General features: G+C 39.2%; 1 protein-coding gene and 1 pseudogene across 3 annotated transcripts; one reads left to right on the forward strand and one right to left on the reverse strand.

Annotated features, from left to right (window-relative positions):
• The first annotated feature begins 945 nt into the window (after window positions 1–945).
• On the forward strand, window positions 946–5440 carry LOC148875526 (cysteine-rich receptor-like protein kinase 10). 2 transcript variants are annotated; one of them, XM_088966094.1, is made up of 7 exons: window positions 946–1973; window positions 2661–2792; window positions 2981–3102; window positions 3622–3832; window positions 4058–4295; window positions 4508–4658; window positions 4776–5440. In XM_088966094.1, exons 1-7 carry the CDS (start codon window positions 1118–1120, stop codon window positions 5106–5108), a joined length of 2043 nt encoding a protein of 680 aa, XP_088822220.1. In that variant the 5' UTR covers window positions 946–1117; the 3' UTR covers window positions 5109–5440. The 2 variants fall into 2 exon arrangements, with proteins under 2 accessions (XP_088822220.1, XP_088822227.1); XM_088966101.1 differs by having other exon boundaries at window positions 978–1967.
• Window positions 5441–5757: 317 nt separating this feature from the next.
• LOC148875527 (E3 ubiquitin-protein ligase At3g02290-like) lies at window positions 5758–16764 on the reverse strand (annotated as a pseudogene). Its single transcript, XR_016105039.1, has 6 exons — window positions 16571–16764; window positions 16039–16490; window positions 14362–14574; window positions 8870–9089; window positions 8457–8546; window positions 5758–5882 (listed from the first exon to the last, which is right to left on the reverse strand). The product of XR_016105039.1 is annotated as an E3 ubiquitin-protein ligase At3g02290-like (transcript).
• Between the last annotated feature and the right edge of the window lie 6576 nt (window positions 16765–23340).

Here is a 23340-nt window from a genome sequence, read left to right on the forward strand (position 1 = left end):
AAGGGTCGCAAATCTAAAAAGGATGAAGACCTAACAGGCCTTCGCCCCGCTGTGTAAATCAATGAGGCTAAATAAAGGCTATCATACATTCATTGTATATTACTTGAATAAGCATATATGCTCTCTTGTATTGCTCTAAAAAACTAACAAATCAATTGTTATGTTTGTGGCTTTTAAATTCTTTATGGCAATCAGTTTTATGAATTCGTTCTAAATTATTTTGAGAAAAACTTGAAGACGAATGGGGTATGGGATCGTAGTTCCCATAGCGGTATGAACATGATTCATATTCATCTTATAGGTCCGAACCGAATACGAGGAGTTATGTATTTTCAGAGGTTTTCTCTCTTGTATACAAAGTCTAAGTCATGTGAGAGATGAGTGAGACTTTGGGTGTGTATTTGGGGCTTAGGATTTTCTACGAGGGTACAACTTTGTATTTCTTTTCCATTACCAATTTCATAGTGAATTTCTATTCCTCTCTTTTGCCCGTGGACATAGACTATAAATTGAACCATGTAAATCTGTGTATTTTCTATGCTTATTTCTCTTCATCTCTATTTTACTCTCATTTTTGAATAATATTCGAATCTATTTTCTTGGGTTTTTCCGCAATACCAATTCGGAGTTTTTCTTGCATTCTTTGAATATAGAATTTATATTATCATATAACAATAAAAGGAAAAGGAATTTATATTGAAATTACTAGCGGCTGTTTCTTTTCCTCTTCTGACTTAGAAGTTTATTAGCTCATCATCAAAAACAAATTCAATGTTAAGCGAATAAGATATTTTACCCATACAAGTGTTAGTTAGACGTCATTGGATTGCAGTGAATGCCAAAATGTTTTAAACGGTTAATAAGAGGGGAAGTCGATCATTGGATATCTCTTTTCCAATGACTAATTTTACAAGTACTAAGCCCCATGGTAAACAGAGATTCATTGACTCGAATAAATCCTTTTAAGACGACCGAGTTAGCCAAGATTAACTGACAACAAATACGAGATTAATTCTTCGTCTTCATCCCGAATGCTCTGTCTTTTGAAGTACGAATTACTAAGGCTCTCCACCGGAAACTCGGCCTGACAAGGAATCCCCGGCCGGCCCTCGAAAGTATGATTTTGATTGGATCATGTGCCATGAGGCTATTCATCTTCTTTACTTTTCTACTCTTTCTAATGCCCACCGGAGCTCAAGAACCAGGCCCCATCATGAACTTAACCTTCTGTTCCGACCCAGCTAATTACACCTCCGGCAGCCAATTCCAGAAAAATCTTGTCAACCACCTCCTCCCTTCCCTCATTTCCAACGGCTACCGCAGTGGCTTCTTCAACACAAGCTATGGCGACAACCCCGACACCGCCTATGGACTTGTTCAGTGCAGAGGCGATGTTTCCATGGATGATTGCTATAGCTGCTTGAACACCTCTAGCATAACACTCCTCAAGAGATGCCCCAATAAGAAGGCCGCGGGTGTCCGTTACGATAACTGCCTCTTACGCTATTCCAATCTCAATTTCTTTTCCCAGATCGATACTCAACGTGGAGGTGGTTATAATGTCAACAACGCATCCGATATGGAGGTTTTTAATAGCAAATTAGACCAACTCTTGACCAGTCTTTCAACTACGGCGCTCACTAAGGCATCCAAGTTTGCCATCGGGACGATCAACACCAACTTGTCCTACCACAGCACTATATATGGTTTGGTGCAGTGTACTCTGGATTTAACGGAGCTTGGCTGCAACACTTGTCTCCGGCAGATGATTAGCTGGATCTCTACGTGTTGTAATGGCCATATAGGAGCCCATTTATTTACTTTGAGTTGTAACGTGAGATTTGAGACTTATCCATACTTTAACTTATCGGCGCTGCCACCACCGCCTCCTCCACCACCAGCTGAAGCAGCTCCTCCTCCTCCAGCTAATTCTAACATCACGGATAATACGACAGGAAGTGAGGCAGGTAACGGTAAGATTTTCCCGCCTTTGTTTCTTTTTTTTTTCCTTGAATTAGCTTTTTGCTATTGTTTTTCTTCTCTCTGTTTCTGGCATTTTGCCTCTATTTTAGCACTAGAAATTCAATTGTTAGTTCTCAGAGACATTGAGAGGGGGATGGGGAGGGGTACATGACGTGATCTACTTGACCACTAAAAGGCTCTAGCGATCCAAGAGTGAAATCTGTATTAAATCTTGACACTTAAACATTTAATTCTCAGTAGGTAGATACCTCTCTCGGAAAAAAAATTGGCTGTCTACGTTTATCAGCAACTAAGAGTTCAGTGGTTCTTTTAATTGCATAAACCAGTTGCAGCATCCCAAAACAGGGGAGTGATACTCTGTCTCCTACCATTCCAAATCGACCAAAGAAGTTGAGTATAGGGTTGCCCACTTCTTCAACATAAAAAAAAAAAAAAGAGAGTGTCGACTTCGAGACTATTGTTATTTTCTTCATATCCCTGCAGAATCATTCGTGAACGGCTATTGAGATTCAATAAATGTTCTTTCCAAACCTGTATTATTGAATACTACGGACAGTGATATTAAAATGTAATCGCTTGGTATTAATATCTTGGTCCTTTGCTCATATTGAAGACTGAATAATCAATCATCGACAAATGTTCCTCTTCTGAATTTTTCCCTTTCCCTCTCAATGCAGCAAAACGGAAAAAGATATCAGCTGGAACTATTATTGCTATTGCTGTTTCAGTTGCTATTGCAGTGTTGCTCTTATCAATTCCCAGTTGGTGTTGGCTGACTAAGAAGAAAGAGAAATTGATCAGTGGTACTGGTAAGAGCTATTCCTTTACGAAATCTTCATTCATCATTCAAGTCTCAATACTTCAGTCTAGATAAGCACAATCATAGCTCCATGGACATCTGTTACTTCATTTGCTTCGTAAAACCTCATTACCTATGTTCAATAATTACAAAATTTATTTTAAAATTTTTCTCATTTTCCTCTTCATATTGGTGTAGATGAGAATGATATTACAAATGCGGAGTCATTGCAATTTAATTTGAGTACAGTCATAGCAGCTACAAATAACTTCTCTGATGACAACAAAATTGGTCAAGGTGGATTTGGTTGTGTTTACAAGGTAAGGAGATTTAAACATATTTAGAGATTTAAGTATGTGTTTGGTTCTGTGGGCGTTTATGGATGGGCCATTTATTTGTATTTTTTCACTTTAAATGCTTCCTGTTTTTACTGTTTAATTGGGCATCACTTAAATATTTTTTTTTTATTTTTCACCTCAGATTAATACCCATTAAAATGTGTCATATCAGCATTTGGTTTCAAGAAATGCTGGGGCATTGGAGGAAATAAGAATTTTACATTTCTCCAAATGCCCCATGTACAAAAGTCAAAGCCTTTAAGTTTTCTACCATTTATTTGATAAAAGGTAAAACCAAAAGTTGTCTCATATTGTTTCATAGGCAATAAATGCCAATATCTATGTGGCAATAAATCCCAAAAAACCAAACACACCTAACATTCAGATTATGAAGTATAATTTTATTGTAAAGTCAAACTTCTTGGAAATTTCCTTGGCTTATTAACGAAATTAGGATAACTTAACAGGTTGATAGCTATTTATGATGAATTACATTGCCAGGGTAAACTTTCTAATGGACAAGAAATTGCTGTGAAAAGGCTATCTAGAAGCTCTGGACAAGGTGCAAAAGAATTCAAGAATGAGGTTGTATTGGTTGCAAAGCTTGAACACAGGAATCTTGTTAAGCTCTTGGGATTTTGCTTAGAAGGAGAAGAGAAGATACTTATCTATGAATTCGTCCCCAACAAAAGCCTCGATTACTTTCTATTCGGTTTGTTCTTTAATCCTCACACAACCCCCATTCACGCTTCTTGACCTACTGCTGTTCTGTTCCGTAATGCTGGGTGGATTGTGGAAAATAATACGGCCTAATCTTTGCATTTTATAATTTCCTTCAAGAGATTTAAACATTTGGAACAGTGGTAATTCAATTGTTCATATTATCCATTCAAATTCTGCATCCTAAATTTCTAGCTTGTTTTGGATAAATGTATAGATCCAGATGAAGGTGCTCGTTTGAATTGGCCAACACGTTACAAGATTATAGGAGGCATCGCTCGAGGGCTTCTTTATCTTCATGAAGATTCTCGACTCAAGATTATTCATCGCGATCTTAAAGCTAGCAACATCCTGTTAGATGGTAATATGAACCCCAAAATATCTGATTTTGGGATGGCAAGAATTTTTGGCGTGGATCAAACTCAAACCAATACAAGCAGAGTAGTTGGAACATTGTAAGCCTTCACTGTTGAATCCTTTGTGTTCTAATGATCACAACCAGATTAAGTTCAGACCAGTCAGATTAAGAAACGCCAGTCACTGTTTAAGCTAGAAATTATTTATTCAAATTAAGTATGAATAAAACATAACTAGTTACATGGAACCTCAGAGGGTTCTCCACTGTCATGATCACTTAATTGGTATTCCTGTTGATAATTTCTTACAGTGGTTATATGCCTCCGGAATATGTGATGCATGGACTGCTCTCCGTCAAGTCAGATGTCTTTAGCTTTGGTGTTATACTTTTAGAGATTATAACGGGAAAGAAGAATAGCTCTTTCAATCAATCAGAGTTTTCAGAGGATCTTCTAAGTTTTGTAAGTGTGGATCCTTAATTTCAAGTACATCTATTTTCCTTGCTTCGATAATAGATTGTTGTTATTTACAATAGAAAGAATTAAACTGACTAGTTACATATTGATGAACTGTTGTAGGCCTGGAGAAATTGGAACGAAGGAAAAGCCTTGGATTTGCTGGACCCAATTTTAAGTAAGTTCTATTCAAGAGAAGAAGTGACGAGATGCATTCATATTGGGTTATTGTGTGTTCAGGATGATGTAGCTCAGAGACCCACCATTGCAACAGTAGTTCTCATGCTGAATAGTTATTCTGTCACTGTTGAACCGCCTCAGCAACCAGCATTTTTGGGATACAGCAGAATGGAGACAAATACTGAAGAACAGCCAACTGAATCAGATCGATCTACAAGTAGATCAATACCAGGGTCTATCAATGATGTGACAAATACAGAATTAGATCCAAGGTAGTTTTATGCCACAGGATCAGGGGTACACAAAGACGGCTTTTCTTAATTTTCAGATACAGTTGAATTTGCGAATGATCGAAGTGTTATTGAAGGAGAATAATACGTTGAAATATGGAAATTATTTTGTGTTTAGTAGAAATTAAGAAAGGATAGCTTCATAGCAGTAGAAAGAACAGGGACGAAAAAACAGCATACAACTATACAAGCTGTTTTCGGATGACTTCTGCTGCTTTTATGTTTTTAAAAGCCTCAAAATAGAAAGCTTTAGTTTTGGGCTTTTACTGTGATTTGTATTCCGTGAAATGGATTTGGCAGAATATGTTTTCATAGCAATCTTTTTTTTTTTTTTTCCAAGCAAAAAAGTGGTGATTAAATTATATTGAGTAAAGTTGTACAAGGTAACATGTCCATAACAGAGTGCCTTTGATATTTACAAGCATAATAAGCTAAAAGATGAGCTAAAGTGTTCTTAGTTCTACATATGTAAATGAACTTTAAATCCCTAAACTGACTTTGGAGATGCAAGATCCATCCAAAATGCATTTGATCAATCCATGTACGTTCCATTACTAAAAGGTTTAAATTTTTTACTATTATTTCAGAATCCAAGAAAACTCGCACTGATTGGCATTGCAACGCTATAGCAGCTTCTAAACCATTGATGACTGCACGAAGCTCTGCATCATAACTGTCAATGGCTCTGCAGGCTGACCCTTGGGCTGCAATGATCTACCTATCATCAAATTTCTTGATGACAAAACCAATGCCTGCGTTGCTGCATGTTGATCATAAATCCATCAATGAATACTAAATAATGGTTCTCAGTTTTGGGCTTAGGGACAATGTGTTTAACTTGTCTTGACAGAGAGTGAGACATGAATCAATAATTATTTCATTTCCTTTGTCCACCAAAGAAACGGGATTCATATCATTGTTTAGATGAAACTTCTTATTGCGTGCCTCCCAGGTCATATATAGAAGTACCTTAAGTTTGGACAGAAAGTATAATCTGGTATCTGCATTAAAAGATTGCCCAAGTGACTGAAGTCAATCCGAAATAAGTTGCTGTAGGTGTTTACCATTCACTATAATGGGGTTTATACTATGTTGGGCTTGACACCAAACAGCTCTTGCAAAGCCACATTTGAAAAATATATGTAAAAAGTTCACGTCTTCATGATTGCAAAAAATGCATTATACGTCTACATTTCTATTCCATGGTCTCAACTTAATTCTTGTGGGGATTTCTACCCATAGAGCCTTTCATGCAAACACTTAGTATTTGAAGGGCACTTTGGTTTGCCAAATTAATCACCATTTAAAGGAAGAGGCAAAGGAAGATTGATTTTGATTGATAAAAGTCTGGTATGCAGATTTCACGGTATAAGTACTCAACTTACTTCTCTTCTAAATTAGCTTGTCAACATTTGTGGATGGTGTCATTTGTATAATATGACCAATTGAATCCTGGATAAATGAATTTTGAAATACAGAAAGATTTCATGTTCCACTAGGGTTAAGAAAATGACTTACTTTGATATTACTCGTAACCCATGGATGCAAGGTGGAAGGAATGCCTCTTTTGATGATTGGGACCCAAGGATCAAAAAAAACATCTACACGAGTGCCATCTTGAACTAACCACAAAAGGTCAGCTTGAATGTCCTTAAGTAACTTTTGAACTTGCCTCTACCATGGTGATACCTGACTACTATGCTTGGTTTTAAATGGGCTAGTGTTTGAGAAGTATTTAATTTTTATATTATTTACCCAAAGAGAATTAGGATTGGAGAGTAATCTCCATATTTATTTACCAAACATTGCCTTATTCACCAAATGAGTATCATAGAAGCCCATACCACCTCTTGATTTTGGCAAATAAAATTTGAACCATGAGAGTATGTGTAGAGTGTTGCCAATGGATGATCCTTGCCACCAAAAGCTTCTTTGAATTTTGTCGATTGTAGTGGTTATTGTCTTAAGAAGCATTGTGGTGGTCATAGTGTAGAGAGGAATAACTTGTGCAATTGCCTTTATAATTGTAGTACGGGCTACCTGAGAAAGCAATTTGGTTCTCTAAGTGTCTATTATTACTTGAATTCTTTCAACCAAATTTTTATGGTCAGATGAGACATTTTTAGAAAGCCATAACTTCGCACCCAAGTAAATGCCTATATCTTTGGAGTATTGAACACCAACCACTTTAGAGAGAAAATTTTGGTGTTGTCTGTGCACATTTTTACTGAAAGCAATGCTTGATTTTGTGAAATTTACCTTTTGTCCAGAGATTTGTTCAAACTCCATGATTATATCTTTGAGCCACTTTACTTGTCTCAATTCTACTCGACTAAATAGACTACAATCATCAACAAATAATAAGTGACTTATTGGCTGTGAGAGCTTACCAAATTTGAATCCCTCAATATGTCCAGCAGCAACTTCTTTGTTCAGCAATTGAGTGAGAGCTTCCATTCCAATTATAAATAGGCAAGGAGACAGAGGATCTCCTTGTCCTATTTCTCATTTAAGTTTGAAGTGACCCATAGCTTCCTCTCCCAACTTAATCGAGAAGATTGGAGTTTCCATACATCTAACTACCATGGCAATCCACTTGTTAGGGAAATTCATTCTTCTCAATACTTAATGAATTCCCAACCCATACGATGGAAAGCCTTGGTCATATCTAATTTCAAGGTGAGCCAACCCTTACCTTTTTCTTTTGCTTTCTCATTTGGTGTATCATTTCCCTGGCTAATATAATGTTATTCGTACACATTCAATTTTTCAGAAAACCGAATTGATTCTGAGAGATAACAATCTAGAGGAGAGGCTGCATTCTTTGAACCATCCACTTAGTAATGATTTTATATAAAACATTACATAAGCTTATAGGATGATAATGGCATGGACTTTCAGGAGCTTTCTATTTAGGGATGAACACAAAATTTGTATTATTTATCTGGTCGGGGAACTGACCTGTAGGCTGCATTTGGAAGGAGTACGAATACAAATTTGTAGAGTGCAAAACAAAAATGTTTGATTCATGTGAATGCAATGTGGTTCAAGATTTACATACCCACTTTGCATTCAACTCATTTGTTTTGAAAGATGCAAATAATAATACAATTTTTGTGGATGTTTGGCATTTTCATCAATGCAAATACAACTGTGTCTTGCTACCAAATGGTGTTCCAGCCAATCCCACCATTAAACAAATATAAAACATACATTAAATAAATATAAAAGAATAATATATAAATTAATAAATTATAAAAAATAAAAATGCAAAAAATTTTATTAGAAACTCCAAAAAAATAAAAAATAGAAAATAAAATTTGTTCTATCTTACTTCCTAGCATGAGAATGCATTTATATATACAACCAAGGTGAAAATGGTGGGAGCAATGGGTAATTATCTTGAGGTTTTCTAGAGTATATTCTGAAAAGAAAAACATAAATAAATAAACAGGGGCAGTAAAGGCCTAACCACATAAACTCGAAGCTATCACTTCCATAAGTACACAAAAGTATAATGCAAATCCCTACCAAAATTATATACTTCCTGGTATCATAAAGGCATGAAAACTTCCTAAGTAACACAAAAATTCTCATATGTTAATTACAAACTGAACAGAAACAATGAAAATAACTCCATTCCCAACTAGTGTAGGATGTCTGACTTAGCTACATAAAAGAAAATGGGGGCAAAGGAAAAAGAAAAGAAAGTAAAAATGAAAGAAAAAAGAGAGATTGCAGGCATACCCTCAAGGCACGTTGGACAGACAATCGTCTTCTGACGATGAATAAATATACCCAATTCCACTAGTCGATTTTTCCAGTGGATTTTTCATTGAGGACTCTGAAGGATACTCCTTTAATCTCTTTTCATAAGTAGGCCCATTCCCTTTGTTTGCAATGATTGGTGATTCTAGACCTGGATCAGGATCACTTCTTCTAAGTGGTTCAGATTCCTCATGCAAATGTGATGCAGCGTGGAAGCAATGGAAAACCGGAGCTCGCTATGCAAGCACCGGGCAATCGCTAGCTTCTAGCGAAGAAAACCGAATTCTCTAGAGGAGAGAGAAAATGTGGCGAAAATTGAAATCTGAATTGATGTCTATTAATTGGAAAATAGCAGTATTTGTAATACATCTGGAAATTGTAAAAGAATTAGGAAAAAGAGTTGTGATAGATTCTAATCTACATGAATCTTGGACAATTCTTGATCTTGATCTTGATAAGATCGAACATTCTTGGGCTTGATCTTCCACCGTCCGATCTCCCTGGAACTCATCTATGCATGAATCTTGGAAATCTTGGTTATCTTGACTCTAGAATTCTTGATGATTCTTGAAGTCTGGAATTTTTTATAAGTCTTGGAGTCTTGGATTAAGTCTTGATGGATCTTGAATTATCCTTTCTTGACTTGTCTTGGACTCTTATCCTTATCCTATGAGTTGCCGCCCCTAATGGTGAGATGGGCCTTGGGATGGGCCTCCATCATTCTCCCCTACTTGGAAAGAGCTCGACCCCGAGTCGTGACTAGGATAGGCAAGTGTCATCTCTAGCAGGTAATGGTGAAAGTCAGTAACATTGAAGGTCTTGGAGATACCCATATGATCTAGTAGGTCCACGACATATGCATTGTCGTTGAGTTTCTTCACGATCTTGTATGAACCGTACTTCCGAGGCTGCAACTTGTATTTTCCCACGGGAACCCTTTCCTTCCTTAAGAAAACCATAACTTCATCACTGACATCAAATACTTGGGGCTGACGGTGCTTGTCTACTGCCAACTTGTACTTGACGCTGGTTTGCTCTAGCGTCTGCTTCACGGATTCTTGGACGGACTGGATCTGGTCGGCATCTGTTCTTCGGAGGTACTGGCACCGGGTATTCTGGGTAGCTTCACTAAATCCAACGCATGATTAGGAACCTTCATGTACATGATGGAGAATGGAGATTTACCTGTAGAACTGTGCACTGCATTATTATTGGCGAACTTAGCATGGGTTATGGCGAAATCCCACTATTTTGGCCTCTCCCGACATATACTACGAATTAAATTACTAAGGGTCTGGTATACCACTTCTGTCTGTCTGTCTGTCTGCAAATGGGTTGTGTTGCTGAAATTTAGTGATGAGTCAAATAACCTCCAAAGGGTCATCCAAAAGTGACTTAGGAACCTTGTGTCACGATCTGATGTGATGCCCGACAGTTCAGCCTTCTCACCCGGCAAGTACAGCTAACGCCGGTAAGGCTATTACAAGAGGACATACTTGATGTAACCCTTCCAACCCTCCTAAACCTAGTAATCCCTATGCAAAGCCTGCTCCTATTAAATGCTTTAAATGTAATGAGGTTGGACATAGGTCCAATGACTGTCCCAAGAGGAAGGTAGTTAATATGGTAGAAAGGGAGGAGAAAGAAGATGTTGAGGAGGAAGTATACTGTGGACCTGATGGAAAAGATAAAGATGGTCCATACGAACATGAAGAATATACCTGTGTGGTAAGAAAATTAATGTTGTCCCAGAAAAATAAATATACTTCTCAAAGGCATAGATTGTTCCGTACTAGATGTACTGTCAAGAGTAAATTATTTGAATTAATTATTGATAGTGGCAGTCAAGAAAATATTATTTGTAGGGATGTAATACAAAAATTACAATTACTTCCTGAAAAACATCCCAACCCATACACAATTGGGTGGATCAATGGAGGCGGCATACGGGTGGAGGAACGCTGAACTACCGGGACTGATTTGTTCCTGTCGGCAGTTGCCGGTCTGTTGTCGCTCCCGCTGTACCGGCGATAATTATCACAGCGTGCCTTGTCTTGGAACATCAATTCTGCTTTCTAGGCTAGGTTCCTTGCTTCCTGCACACTAAGAACCATCTGTACCCCAATTTTATTTTTGATGGACGGTCTTAAACCGCTCAGATAACGGGCTGCCTGCTGGTTATCACTTTCAGATAATTGATTTCTTTTGACTAATCTAAAAAATTCAGATGTATATTCATTAACACTACGGGAACCCTACGCACACCGTTGGTAAGATTCAAACATGTATTGTTCATAATCTGAGGGTAAAAATCTACCTCTTATAAGATGTTTCATGTGCCTCCAGGTTCAAACAGGACCCCTTCCTTCTCTGATCCAGGTCTCTCTCAGGTGTTCCAACCAAATAGATGCGCCTCCCTTTAACTGAAAAGCTACCAGTTTTACCTTTCGTTACTCTGGTATCTCCATGTACTCAAAGAATCGATCGACTTCTTGATCCAATCTAGAAGTCCCTCCATGCCAAGATCTCCACTAAAAATAGGAATATCTACTTTGAGTTTAAATTCATCATTATTCCTAAGAGAATTGAAATTACCTTGATTACGCCAATTTCTGTCGTTTCTGTCGTCGCCGGGAAAAATTGGAGCACCACCAAATTCGAGCTCATCATCACTATCATCGTCAAGAGCTAGACGTCGGGATACAGGTCTGTCGTGGTCATCTCCTTTGACTGGGTATGGATTCTTTCGGTGAAAGAATGGTAGGATCCATCTAATGGACGCCATAAAGGTTGCGGAATGGGTGGGCGAATTTCAAAAATTTCCTACCTTCTCTCAACTGGGAATCATATTCCCTAAATTTAGAATACAATATTCAAGGATCCTACTTGAACCATAATCAAATCAGATCTGTACCAAAAGATAAATGGGAGGAATATACCTGATCCGGAGAAGCAGTATCTCTCAAAGTTGGTGTTCACGCCCAAAGAATGCTCCAAGATCCGTTCCTGCTGAAGATGACACAGCTGTGAATGGAACAGAACTAGCAGGGTGCGTCCTACACACTGGATCCTTCACAAGAATCCTCTGGAAGTATTAAACACTGAATCTTTTTCAGTCTTTCTTGCAAGACTGATGTCAAGAACAGATTTCTTGACTTTCTTTTATGCAAAGATCTAATCTTGCAATGGCAGATGGCGGCGGCAAGGGGAGATCTCCAAAACGAAAAAGGTTGAACTGCTTTTTCTCTTTTTCTGGAGAGTATGAATGAGATCCGATCTCAATTCGCAGGAGATATCCTATATCTCTTCAAGGTGGTTCGAAATCTGATATTTTTCTTTCTTGGTTAGGGTTTCTCCTCCTTTCTTCTTGATTAAGAATCCTCCAAATTAGGAGTTATCCCAATCCAAATCAGTATTTGGATAGGGGATAATCTTAATCCTATCTGCAGATAAAGTTAGCTTACTCCTGATCTTATCAGGAGGTTACCAGATTCAAATCTAATTTGAATTTGGTCTCCAAGAGTGGATAAGGCTAAAGGCCCAATCCTTTTACTAACATTAACCTCATATTCGCCCCAAGGATGGGTGATCATATCAGCCCACCTCGAAATGGGCTTCTGGCCCATTAAGTGTTCAGTGTCTAATTACATTCCAATCTGCTGCCCAGTTGGGCTTCTTTGTATGGCGTGGGACCCAAGCATTGATCTACACACCAACCACATGGGTTCGGCCCAGCCTTTGATACAAGGCCCAGCCGAATTCACTGAAAAACTCAATGAACCCCTTGAGTCCATCATATGGAACCCTATGGGTCCAATACTTACATTAAGTGGTCCCTGGGCCAAGCCATCTTATAAAAACCCAGGGACTGTGGGCAAGTGCAAGATTAGCCCATCAGGCATTATCCTCAATGGTCTTACAGTTAACCTCTCAGCCCTTAATGATCAAGCACTGCCCGACAAGAGATGACCTCTCCCTCGGCTGCAAGGAACAGTGCCGCACTCTCCTCTCACATGGATCCCGGGAACTAAAACCATTTGCAAACAATTCGAAACTGTACATATATATATATATATATATATTAATTTTGTAAAACAAAATTCCAACGATTGAAATCAACTGCCGACAGTTTGGTTTCCATCAGAGAGTGCATTCCCGATCATTACCCTTTGTCCGACAAAGTGGCTGATTCTATCACTATGATCACCCACTCAGATGAATTCTCAAACTGCCCCAACATACCCAGGTTTTGATCCCCGCTAAGGATCTCACTGATTGGCATATCAAAGGCAGCCTGATCCAACACCTAGTGAAATGTCATAATCGAGTCTAGGGGTCAGGTGTAACTTTCCAGTTTTGCCCATCTATCTCCAACGTCCAGGGCAATACTGGAAATCTGGTCCGGTTCAAGGATTCAAGTAATCCCATACTGCATGTGCCTCGGGTCTTACCCTAATGGCTGAGACAGGCCATCCCAACACTTGGTGGCACACCAGTATCAGCTTTGGCAGGATAAATCTCCCCAGACTTATCCAACGGCTGTGAACATTTAAAACTAACATGAGTCTCTATAAATGTCCAGTTTTAAGGTTTTACACAGAATTAAACCAAACAACATGAATCAAACATGCACTTTATTTATTTCCACTAAATAACAAAAGCACATCAAATCAGATTGAAGCTAAGGGCATACAAAAAACTGTCTAACATTCGGTTCCGTGGAACATCCTTCCGTAACAAGGTTCGCAGTTGTCCAGTGATTTCTGCCAAATGTTGTTCGATGTTACGTGTGGTTGTGTGCTATTTTTCAATCGCTCTCCAAACAGCTTGTAACCCCTGATCTCCATCACGGGGTGGGTTGCGACTGCTACCGTCTTAGTTGGCCATCTGACTGGGCGAACTCCCTGCTCTGATATCACCTGACGCAGCGTGGAAGCAATGGAAAACCGAAGTTGGCTATGCAAGCACCGGGCAATCGCTAACTTCTAGCGAAGAAAACCGAATTCTCTAGAGGAGAGAGAAAAGGTGGCAAAATTTGAAATCTGAATTGATGTCTATTAACTGGAAAATAGCAGTATTTATAATACATCTAGAAATAGTAAAGGAACTGGAAATTATAAAAGAGCTAGGAAAGAGAATTGTGATAGATCCTAATCTGCATGAATCTTGAACTATTCTTGATCTTGATCTTGATAAGATCGAACATTCTTGGGCTTGATCTTCCATCGCCCGATCTCCCTGGAACTCATCTATGCATGAATCTTGGAAGTCTTGGAAATCTTGGTTATCTTGACTCTAGAATTCTTGATGATTCTTGAAGTCTGGAATTCTTGATAAGTCTTGGAGTCTTGGATCAAGTCTTGATGGATCTTGAATTATCCTTTCTTGACTTGTCTTGGACTCTTATCCTTATCCTATGAGCTGCCGCCCCTAATGGTGAGATGGGCCTTGAGATGGGCCTCCATCAAAATGACTTGATCCCTTCTCATGTCTGGAGATCAATCCATCTTGTTATGAACGGAAGCATCTAGATAGAATCAGAATCATAAGGCAAGGGCCTTGGATGAGAACGGTACATGTCACTGAGAGAATTTTCAAGGAATGTTGAAGAAGTCAGAGATGTAGCTTCCTGAATTGATGAAGGTAGAGCATGCACTTCCTCTCTTTGGATTAATGCTGTGTACTAGAGAGTCATTGAGAAGACAAGGAAAAATTGAAAAGACATTACTTGGTGAATATTGGCAAAGACAACAAAATAATAAATAAATAAAAAGAATCATAGGTGAGATTCAAACTTCACTTCCTCATTACTGGATTGACCTACATCATTTCCAATCCACCATAATTACATGACAATATAACTTGACCATCCAAAAACAAGTTTGCTTATGATTAAACAGGCTTGAGTCCACAAACTAGGATTAACACATGTTTTTCTCTACAAGTTTGCTTATAATTTATCCATCCTAAATTGTTGACATGTGAACTAGCACATTTGATTAACTCAGTGGCTATTGTTCCCATCGACCTTGGACTGCACTTCACTTTCACCCCTAAGAAAGAACTATCATGCTCCTGTTTTTTTGATGGGTTCCAATTTATACTAATTTGATCTGGCCCACTGGCTCAGTTTGGTTTTTGCCCCAGAAGAAGAAAAGGGGGAAATTCTGAATTGTTATGAAACATGAAAACTTTCTACCAGATTCTCTGTATCCCAAGAATAATACTTCTGGGTTCTTCAAGCATGGATTAGAATTGTTCTTTACTAGAAAAGTGGTTAATCTTAACAGGCTTTCTAGCATTTTTTCCCTAAATCCCACCACTAGTTAATATGAATGTTTTGGAAAATCGTAAAATTTGGAACCTAGAGGACTAGCTTTCACCAACTCTGTCAAAGATGAGCAAAAGGATGAGGAAAATTTTAATTAAAAAAAGAACCATGGAAACAATACATGGGACTAAGTAAAGTTTAGGGGAATAGAAAGCATGGGACAAGACACAATAAGAAGCAAATTAAAAACTGGAAACTTTGTAAGTGTCCATATGAAAGTAGTGTAACACCTGTCCCTAATGTAGTTCTGATGCTTTTAATCAAACATAACTAAATTAGTTCCACATAAAAAATTGCTTCCCAATAATCTGTAATTCCAAAAGTAAGTTATTGAAAACCCTTTGTAGATGCAGAACAGTCTATAAAATGCCAATTTCCAATTACGGATATGACACAGCCTGCAAGCTTTTCCAAATCTCCAACTACAATTAGAATAGTCCAAATATTCAAGAGAATTTATTATATAAATTACATATTCCCTAGGCAGTTGATACCATTAATTCATATTTCTGATTGGATTATAATATGAGAATAATGGAAGAAAGAAGAAAAAACTTGATAAAAGGACTGGATACTCATGTCATTCTTAGTTCTTGATGAAAGCTCCCATCCTAGAACTATGAGGAAGTGTAACAATAGCCAAGATGATATGAACAAACTAGAGCACAACCTAGATGTGAACTAATCCAACTAGTATGTATCTAGAGATTAAAGATTTCAACCAAATTATTTTCACAAGATAAATGTAATAGTATTGATCAAAAAATAAAGAAAAAGAACAGTATAAAAAAGAAAACTAAGATCCCTGAAGCTTATTGCATTGAAGAAATTCTGAACAAAGCATATGAGGCATATACAATTTCTGTGAATTGACGGGTTTACATATTCTTCAAAATCCTCAGCATGCTAGCAGCAGCATAGAGAATCCATAATGCGGCTTTGATTTCCTTTCTACCTTATAGCCTCCAAGGTATCTCTCCAATCTCATTCACAAAATTCCAATATATATTAGACACACTCGTCAAAAAAAAAAAAAAAAAAAAAGAAAACAGGTTTCTTTGCTCCAAGTGTATGAAGATAATGTAATACGAGAGAGGATGCCAAGCTCATAGGAATCAAGTTCTCCACGATCCAGTACCCTCTCTCTTATAACAAGAGAAAGCAAAACCTCTTTGAAAAATCAATAACCTTTGGAAATTCAGAGCTGACCTGAAAACGAAGGGAAATAATGGATTTGGAGAAGATCTCTCTTCTAGAGGTGTAGACGACCTAAAAACGAGAAAAAAAATAAAAAAATAAAAAAATAAAAGAGAAAATGAGACCAAATATCAAAATGGGAACAAACTTACCCATAAATCGTGGAGATGACCAGAGCTACCTTTCTCGTTCGCAATTCAAAGCCATTCTCCTGTCTCTCACAGTTCGCCGTTTTCCTCTCTCTCACAGTTCGTGTTGTCCTCTTTTCGTTCTCTTCGAGGGTTTTAGAGAAAAACACTCAAACATGCTTATTTACTTTGACCAACCATAGTATCAAATTTTTCTTTCATTTTTATGAAGCCATATTTTCCCCTCTTTTCAATACAAACCCAAGCATATATACAATTTGCATCGAAAATCGATGCTTTTTTGAAACCTAACCGAATGGATGCAAATTTGAACCGGAGTGCAAATTTGCAATGGTTCAGCATTTGCACTCCAACCCAACGCAGCCGTATGGAAGAATTGAAGCACAAGATTGTAGATATCCATTCCCAAAATATGTCAGTATTTTTCATAAAAAAAGCCGAGAAACCATTCGGTCCAAGGGCCTTGCAAGGATGCATAGCCTTAACTGCAGCGGTTACTTCTTCAAAAGTTGGTGGTGTCAACAAGCTAGCTATCTGGAGATCAGAAAGAGTGGAGAATTGGACATTATTCAATTGGCTTGAAGTGATGAATTCCTCCTCATTACCATGTTTTTGAAGGTGTTTGAATGACTGCATAATCTCAATTATATCAGTAGTCCATTCACCTGACTGAGTTTTATTACAGTCTATTCCTTATCTTCGTCTCTTGTATTTTACTACTTGATGAAAGAATTTAGTATTTTAATCTCCTTCGGCTAATCATAATTTCCTTGATTTCAAATGCCACAGTTGTTCCTAAGAGTAAGGTCCCTTGGTTGCATATGAAGAAGCTTTTCTTGATTTTTTTTTCAAATTATCCTCAATCCAACCAAATTTCGAATGACTCCAAGTTCTAAGTTTGACTTTGCAATTTTTCAATTTCTTTGAGATTTGCTGCCCAATTGGACCCTCAGTTGCTTCATGCCATGTTACTTCAACTATTTCACTACATTCTTCAGTTGATGACCAAAAGGGTTGGAAATGAAATTGAGACTTCATATTTCATTCTGGCCTTATAGTATTCAGTATATAGGTGAGTGATCCGAGTGAATAGCAGTCATGTGTAGCAGCTCAGCATCAGGGAAAATATACAGCCAACCTTGGATTGCGAAGGCTCAATCCAACCTTTCTGCAACTCGATGGGGGCTTGGCTGCCCATTATTCCATGTATAAGGAGGTCCAATAAATTCAATGTCTATAAGCCCAAAAGTAAAGATGAAAACTTGCAAGGCTTTTTATGGTCGGTATCGCTGAGCAACTTGACTATTGTAATCTTGAATAGAGATTGTCATTCAAATCACCCATTAATATTCATGGAGTGTCGTGAAGATCATGCTATCTTCTAGCTGCTTCCCAAAAAGCCCTTCTTGGGCAGCGATAAATAAGAAGTAGGTCCCATAAAGAGTGTGGAGGTGCATTTAGAACAAGAACACGGATAATGTGATTATCCTTATATATAACTTGGCACCACAAATTTTCCTTCCATGCACAAAAGAGACCCCCTGATTGACCAATTGCTTGCACTATTTCAAAGTGACGATACCTTTACTTTCTAGCTAGTCTTTGGCTTTTATCAAAAGTTCATTTCGTTTCTGAAATGAATATTAGTTCTGGATTTTCAGAGTTGCACAACCTTCTCAGCTGGCTTTGCGTTTGAGGATTATTACATCCTCGACAATTCCACGCAACAAATTTCATAATGTAGATTCAAGGATAATATAAAGAATTAAAAAAAATGATGGGTCGAGAGTACCTTGTATTAGAGAGTGAAGTTACTGGATGAGTCATGGGAGAGATTCTCCTTATTTTGGACTCACGTGTTGGAAGTTAGAGTGGCAAGAATTGTAATTTAAGTGCATTTGTGTAAAAAAAATTAGGGCAAGGTACCAATGCAACACGTGTTGAACTCAAAGGCCACTAGTTTAACATGCAAAATTTGCTATGCAAGATGCTTTCCGAGTCAGACTCGGATTCACTACCGAGTCTTTCCTCTTGGCTGAAGCTTGTTCTTCAACGGGACTTCGAGACGAGGACAACTTCACTTGGATTCTGCATAGCATTACTAAAGTTGAAGATGCTGCCCTCTGAAGAAGTTTACGGGCTGGATGCCAGAAAAAGCCTTAAAAACTTGATGCCGGAAAACCTTACAGATGAATGGCCAACAGGCCAAGTTGAGTAACAAAAGTAGAGAAGAGCTTACAGACATGATGCCGAAAAAAACCGTACAAGCTTGGTGCCGGAAAACCTTATTTAGATGATGACGATGACATTGATACTACCTGTGAAATCTTAAGTGTAAAGCTAGAGAAGTTTACAGGCTTGATGCCGGAAAACCTTCTTAACGAACAGAGCACATTTGAGTAGGGGTGTCAATTGGACTGGATTTGGCCCAATCCGATCCAGTCCAATGTGAGTCCATTATAAATGGACCAGTTCCAATTCAATCTAATGAATGTCTTGAACTAATTTGGACCGATCCAATTCATTGTCTGAATCACTCAATCTGTTCAAATTCATTTTGATTTAGACTGGTTTCAACCCAAATCTAGTCCATTGACACATGTATTCTTATCTTATATCAATAGATCAGACATTGGCTTAATCCAACCCAATCCAATATAAATTTATTATGAATGAATCAGGTCCAATTCAATCTAATAAATATTTTAAACCGGATTGATCCAATTAAATATGCATTGCTGATCCGTCCAATCCATCTAAATTGATTTTGAACTGGATGGAGTCCATTCCAAAACCAATCCATTGACACCCTTATTTTGAGGATGTTTACAGGCTTGATGCCGAACGTTTACAGGCTTGATGCCGGAAGTTTACAGGCTTGAGCACAACATCCATCTACTTTGAGAGTGGATTGAATTTGAATCAATACCATTTTCCCATATTAGGACAGCCTTAATAATGAAGGGTATCTCCTCAGATGCCCATACTGAACCAGTACAAAATATTGACCCCAACCCAACCCTACCTGATAGTTGACAATTGACACTTCAATATTTTCATAACAATCTTTTATTGGTGTTTTCTTAGCAATCTTTTGCTGTGTTCTATTGGGCTTTTGTTGGTGTTAATGTCACTTTTCCATATCATGTATCCCGCATGTCTATATATTGTTTGATTATTTTAATAATTTTTTATTTAAGTAATCATTTTATTAACGGGTTAGTTAATTTATTTTAATTAAATAATTATTTTATTAATTTTTTTTATCTGGCTTTCTTGCTTTTGAGCCATTTTGTGGTTTAGGGACCATTACTTCGATTGTTTAAAAGTGGGAATCGGAGTTGGAATTGGAATGATTTATTCCTTTTGTTTGTTTGATTCAAATGAGAACCGAAATCAGAATTGAAATCAATTGGAATGGATTTTCGTGTTAGGGAGTGGCCATTCATTTTTTCAAATGGGGGAATGCAATTCCACCAAAGATTAGGAATAGCTATAAGAATAGGGTTTCGATTCCATCAATTAAATAGTTGAATTAGAGTGGATCATTCTACTTCTGATTGAAAACATGTAGATATCTGATGCTGCTCAATCTGAGGTGGTGCATGGGCTGAGGAGAGCAACCAGATAATTCTTGCTGAATGGGCGATAGGGCTGTTCACAAATAAATCCAAACCGACCAACCTGGCCTGACGTAACCCAAGTTGGTCAGTTTTTCTTCACTATCGGTCGGTTTTGGGTTGCAAAAATGAACAAACCGGTAACCGAGTTATGTGAAAAAATATATATTCTTAAAGAATATCTATTAAATATAGATATTTTAGTTTTAAATAATAAATATATATCTGAAAAAATATATTCTGAAATATATCAGATATATATTTCCAAAATATATATTTCAATATATTTATATATATGTTTTGGTTTTAAATATATTTTTCCAGAAAATATATTCTAAAATATTATATATAATATTAATACTTTGACTTCATGTGCATTGTGCAAGCTTGGAGTTGGTTGAAACCCAAATCGACCCAAATCGACTCAAACCGACCAGGTCGGTTTTACTTAGTAGAGGGTTAGTTTCAGTTTGATCTATAGGTAACCTGACCAGGTTGGGTTGGTTGAAAAAACACCACTAAACCAGCCCAACCCGACCGGTGAACAGCCCTACTAGGCGGTGCCGCACTATGTAACCTACGATCAAGAGAAGAAGTCAAGGGCCCGAGGAGTTGTCCCCAGGTAGACACTCTGATGCTCAAGTTAGCGAGAGGGTGATGAATGGTTGGGCCGAGCAATGAGGGTGTTGGTCTGAACAAAGTAACAGTATGTGTGCTAGAAGTTGGGATCCCTTACCTTGAGCATGGAGCACCTTTTCATAGTCGGGGTTTTGTCTCTTGGTCAGATTAGGCTTCCAAGGAGATCAGGATGGAGCTCTCCGTCGAGGTTATCGAGGTAGAGTCCTACTTCTCAGCGGACTTGTCTTCCCACCCCCTTATCCGTGGTTGAGCTTATCCGTGGGGCGTGTAACTGACATGGCTGGAGGGATGAGACAAGCAGCCACGATAATAACATAGCTCGATCGAGTTGACCCATCGTGGCCGAGCTATGCTGACATGATCGGGCAATGCCGATGTGGCTGGGCGATGACTGGGCGGCTACATGTCTCTCAGGGCCAGCTCAGCCATGACCCCAACACCACTCCTCCAGTTATGAAGTCGAGGGACAAGGTTCTCCTAGTTTGTTGCTCGGCTAAGGAACTTCCGAGCTGTTGTCTGGTTCTTCCATTGTCCGCGTAGTGTTGGTCATTGCCGAGGAATCCTCTGATCGTCGATTCCAGAACTTAAGTAAGAACCAAGATTTCGATTCTCGAACCACTCCCCTAGTTTTGTTGTCAAGGAGGGGGAATGCTCGGTCGAACTGTTGTGCAGCCGTGTAGCCTTGTCTGGCATCAGGGCTCAGTTCCAGTCGGTGTTAGGCATCCTGGCTGGGTCAGCGTTCTTGGGTGGCCCAACCGGGGATCCACGTTTGTGGTTGGACCGGCACTGAGGGTCGAGTTGGCACATTTAATGGTCGTAATCATCGCATGTCGGGTCCGTCAATTCGATTTTCAATGCTTCGCGCATGCGTTATCGGTCGTGCCGATTGGTCTTCCGAGGCATTATCAAAGGTGCTTCATCTTACCTTTGATCTCTCCTCGATCCATGCTCCTGGTGACTATAAAAGAAAAGGGCCCCCCTTTGTGTTATTTGCGAGGAAGGTAGCTTACATTGCTCGGTGGAGTGTGCTGCGATTGCTCAGCGGTTTTCCCTTCCTCGGCTTGGCATGTCTTCCTTATCCCATCGATCCTCTTCCTCTTGTAGGTCCTCTAGTAGTGGTTCCAGTTCCAGCTCTTCTCATGGCTCCAACTATGAGCTAGAGCTGGGGGATTTTGTGGTCGTCGAAGTCGAGGAGGTTGAGGTTGGCCCTTCTGGGACGGAGGTGGAACTCCCCCTGTGGGCAGGTCGTCAGTTTGGCACCACGCCTTGCATCTTGGCACCTAGGGATATGGCTCGGATCCAAGCTATGTACGTCATCCCCTCAAAGTTCCAAATGAGGTGTCTGCAGCCCGATGAAATGGCCATTGATGCTCTGCCCAGCGAGATATGTGTGTATGAGCATAGCTTGGAGGTTGGGCTGAGGTTCCCATTGAACGAGGGGTCGTCGAGGTATTGGGCTGGTATAGGGTGTTGCCGGTGCAGTTGATGTCGAACTCCTTCAGGTTCTAGCTCGACCTCATGTCCTACTGTGTAGTCCATGATATCGAGCTGACCCTGGGGATGGTGAGCTTTATGCTTTAACTGAAGCACCATCAGTAGGGCTACTACTATTTCTCCAGTAGGCGAAATGTCTGGTCGTTGGTTGGAGCTCCTTCTTCTATGAAGCACTAGAAGGAGTCATTTTTCTTCGTGCACAATTCCCGGGGGTCTCCCTTTTCTGGCCAAAATACGAGAGCCGAGGACAACTATGTCGTAGCCCGAGTGGATGACGCTTACTTGGGAGGAGAGGTCAGCCCTAAGCATAATCCATGAGATAGATGTTATCGCGTACACATGCTCGGAGATGCTAATGCTTGTTGGGTTGATGGAGAGGGTGACCGATCTATTTCTTTTACTGTTTGTTTGTTGAGTCATTGTTCCCTTGTTTGCTTTCTACTTATCCCGGGCATTATGTGTTGCAAGTATAAGGATGGCCAGCAAAGAAGAGATTGCTCATCGGATGAGGGCACTTCGGTAGAGGCAGGGGCGAGCTAGTACGCAGTTAGAGGCTCAACCCAAGGCAACGGACCAGCCACGATCCGCGGATAGGGCAACTCATCGGCAAAGGAGAGTTCGGTAGCACGAGGCCGAGGAGTATGATGTTGTCGTGGTTGACCCTGAAGGGGTTCATCATCCTATGGATGCATCGGGAATAGAAATGGGCAGCAGCAGCTCGAGCCTGTACATGCCGCAGTGGCCAGTTCGTGTTGACGGTGACTTGGAGATGCCTGGGGTTCCCGAGTAGTTATTTGATGGATTATGACTATGTTGATGGCTTAGGCGTCGGTCGGTGTCGGCAGCGGAGCCTTAGAGTGCACGCTTTTGCGGTCTGTTGCCTAAGTGAGTTCCTTTCTTTCTTATCCCTTGTGTTTTGTTTTTTATTTTTTATTTTTTGGTGTATACTCATCATTCTCTTTTGTAGAATGCTTGTGTGGCGGCCATGTTGGTCGATCGCCTCCAGGACCTTCGGTCAAT

The sequence above is a fragment of the Nelumbo lutea genome, chromosome 1 (genome assembly GCF_056320005.1).
Source record: "Nelumbo lutea isolate HS-2025 chromosome 1, American lotus-T2T, whole genome shotgun sequence".
In the NCBI taxonomy this organism is placed as follows: Eukaryota; Viridiplantae; Streptophyta; class Magnoliopsida; order Proteales; family Nelumbonaceae; genus Nelumbo; species Nelumbo lutea.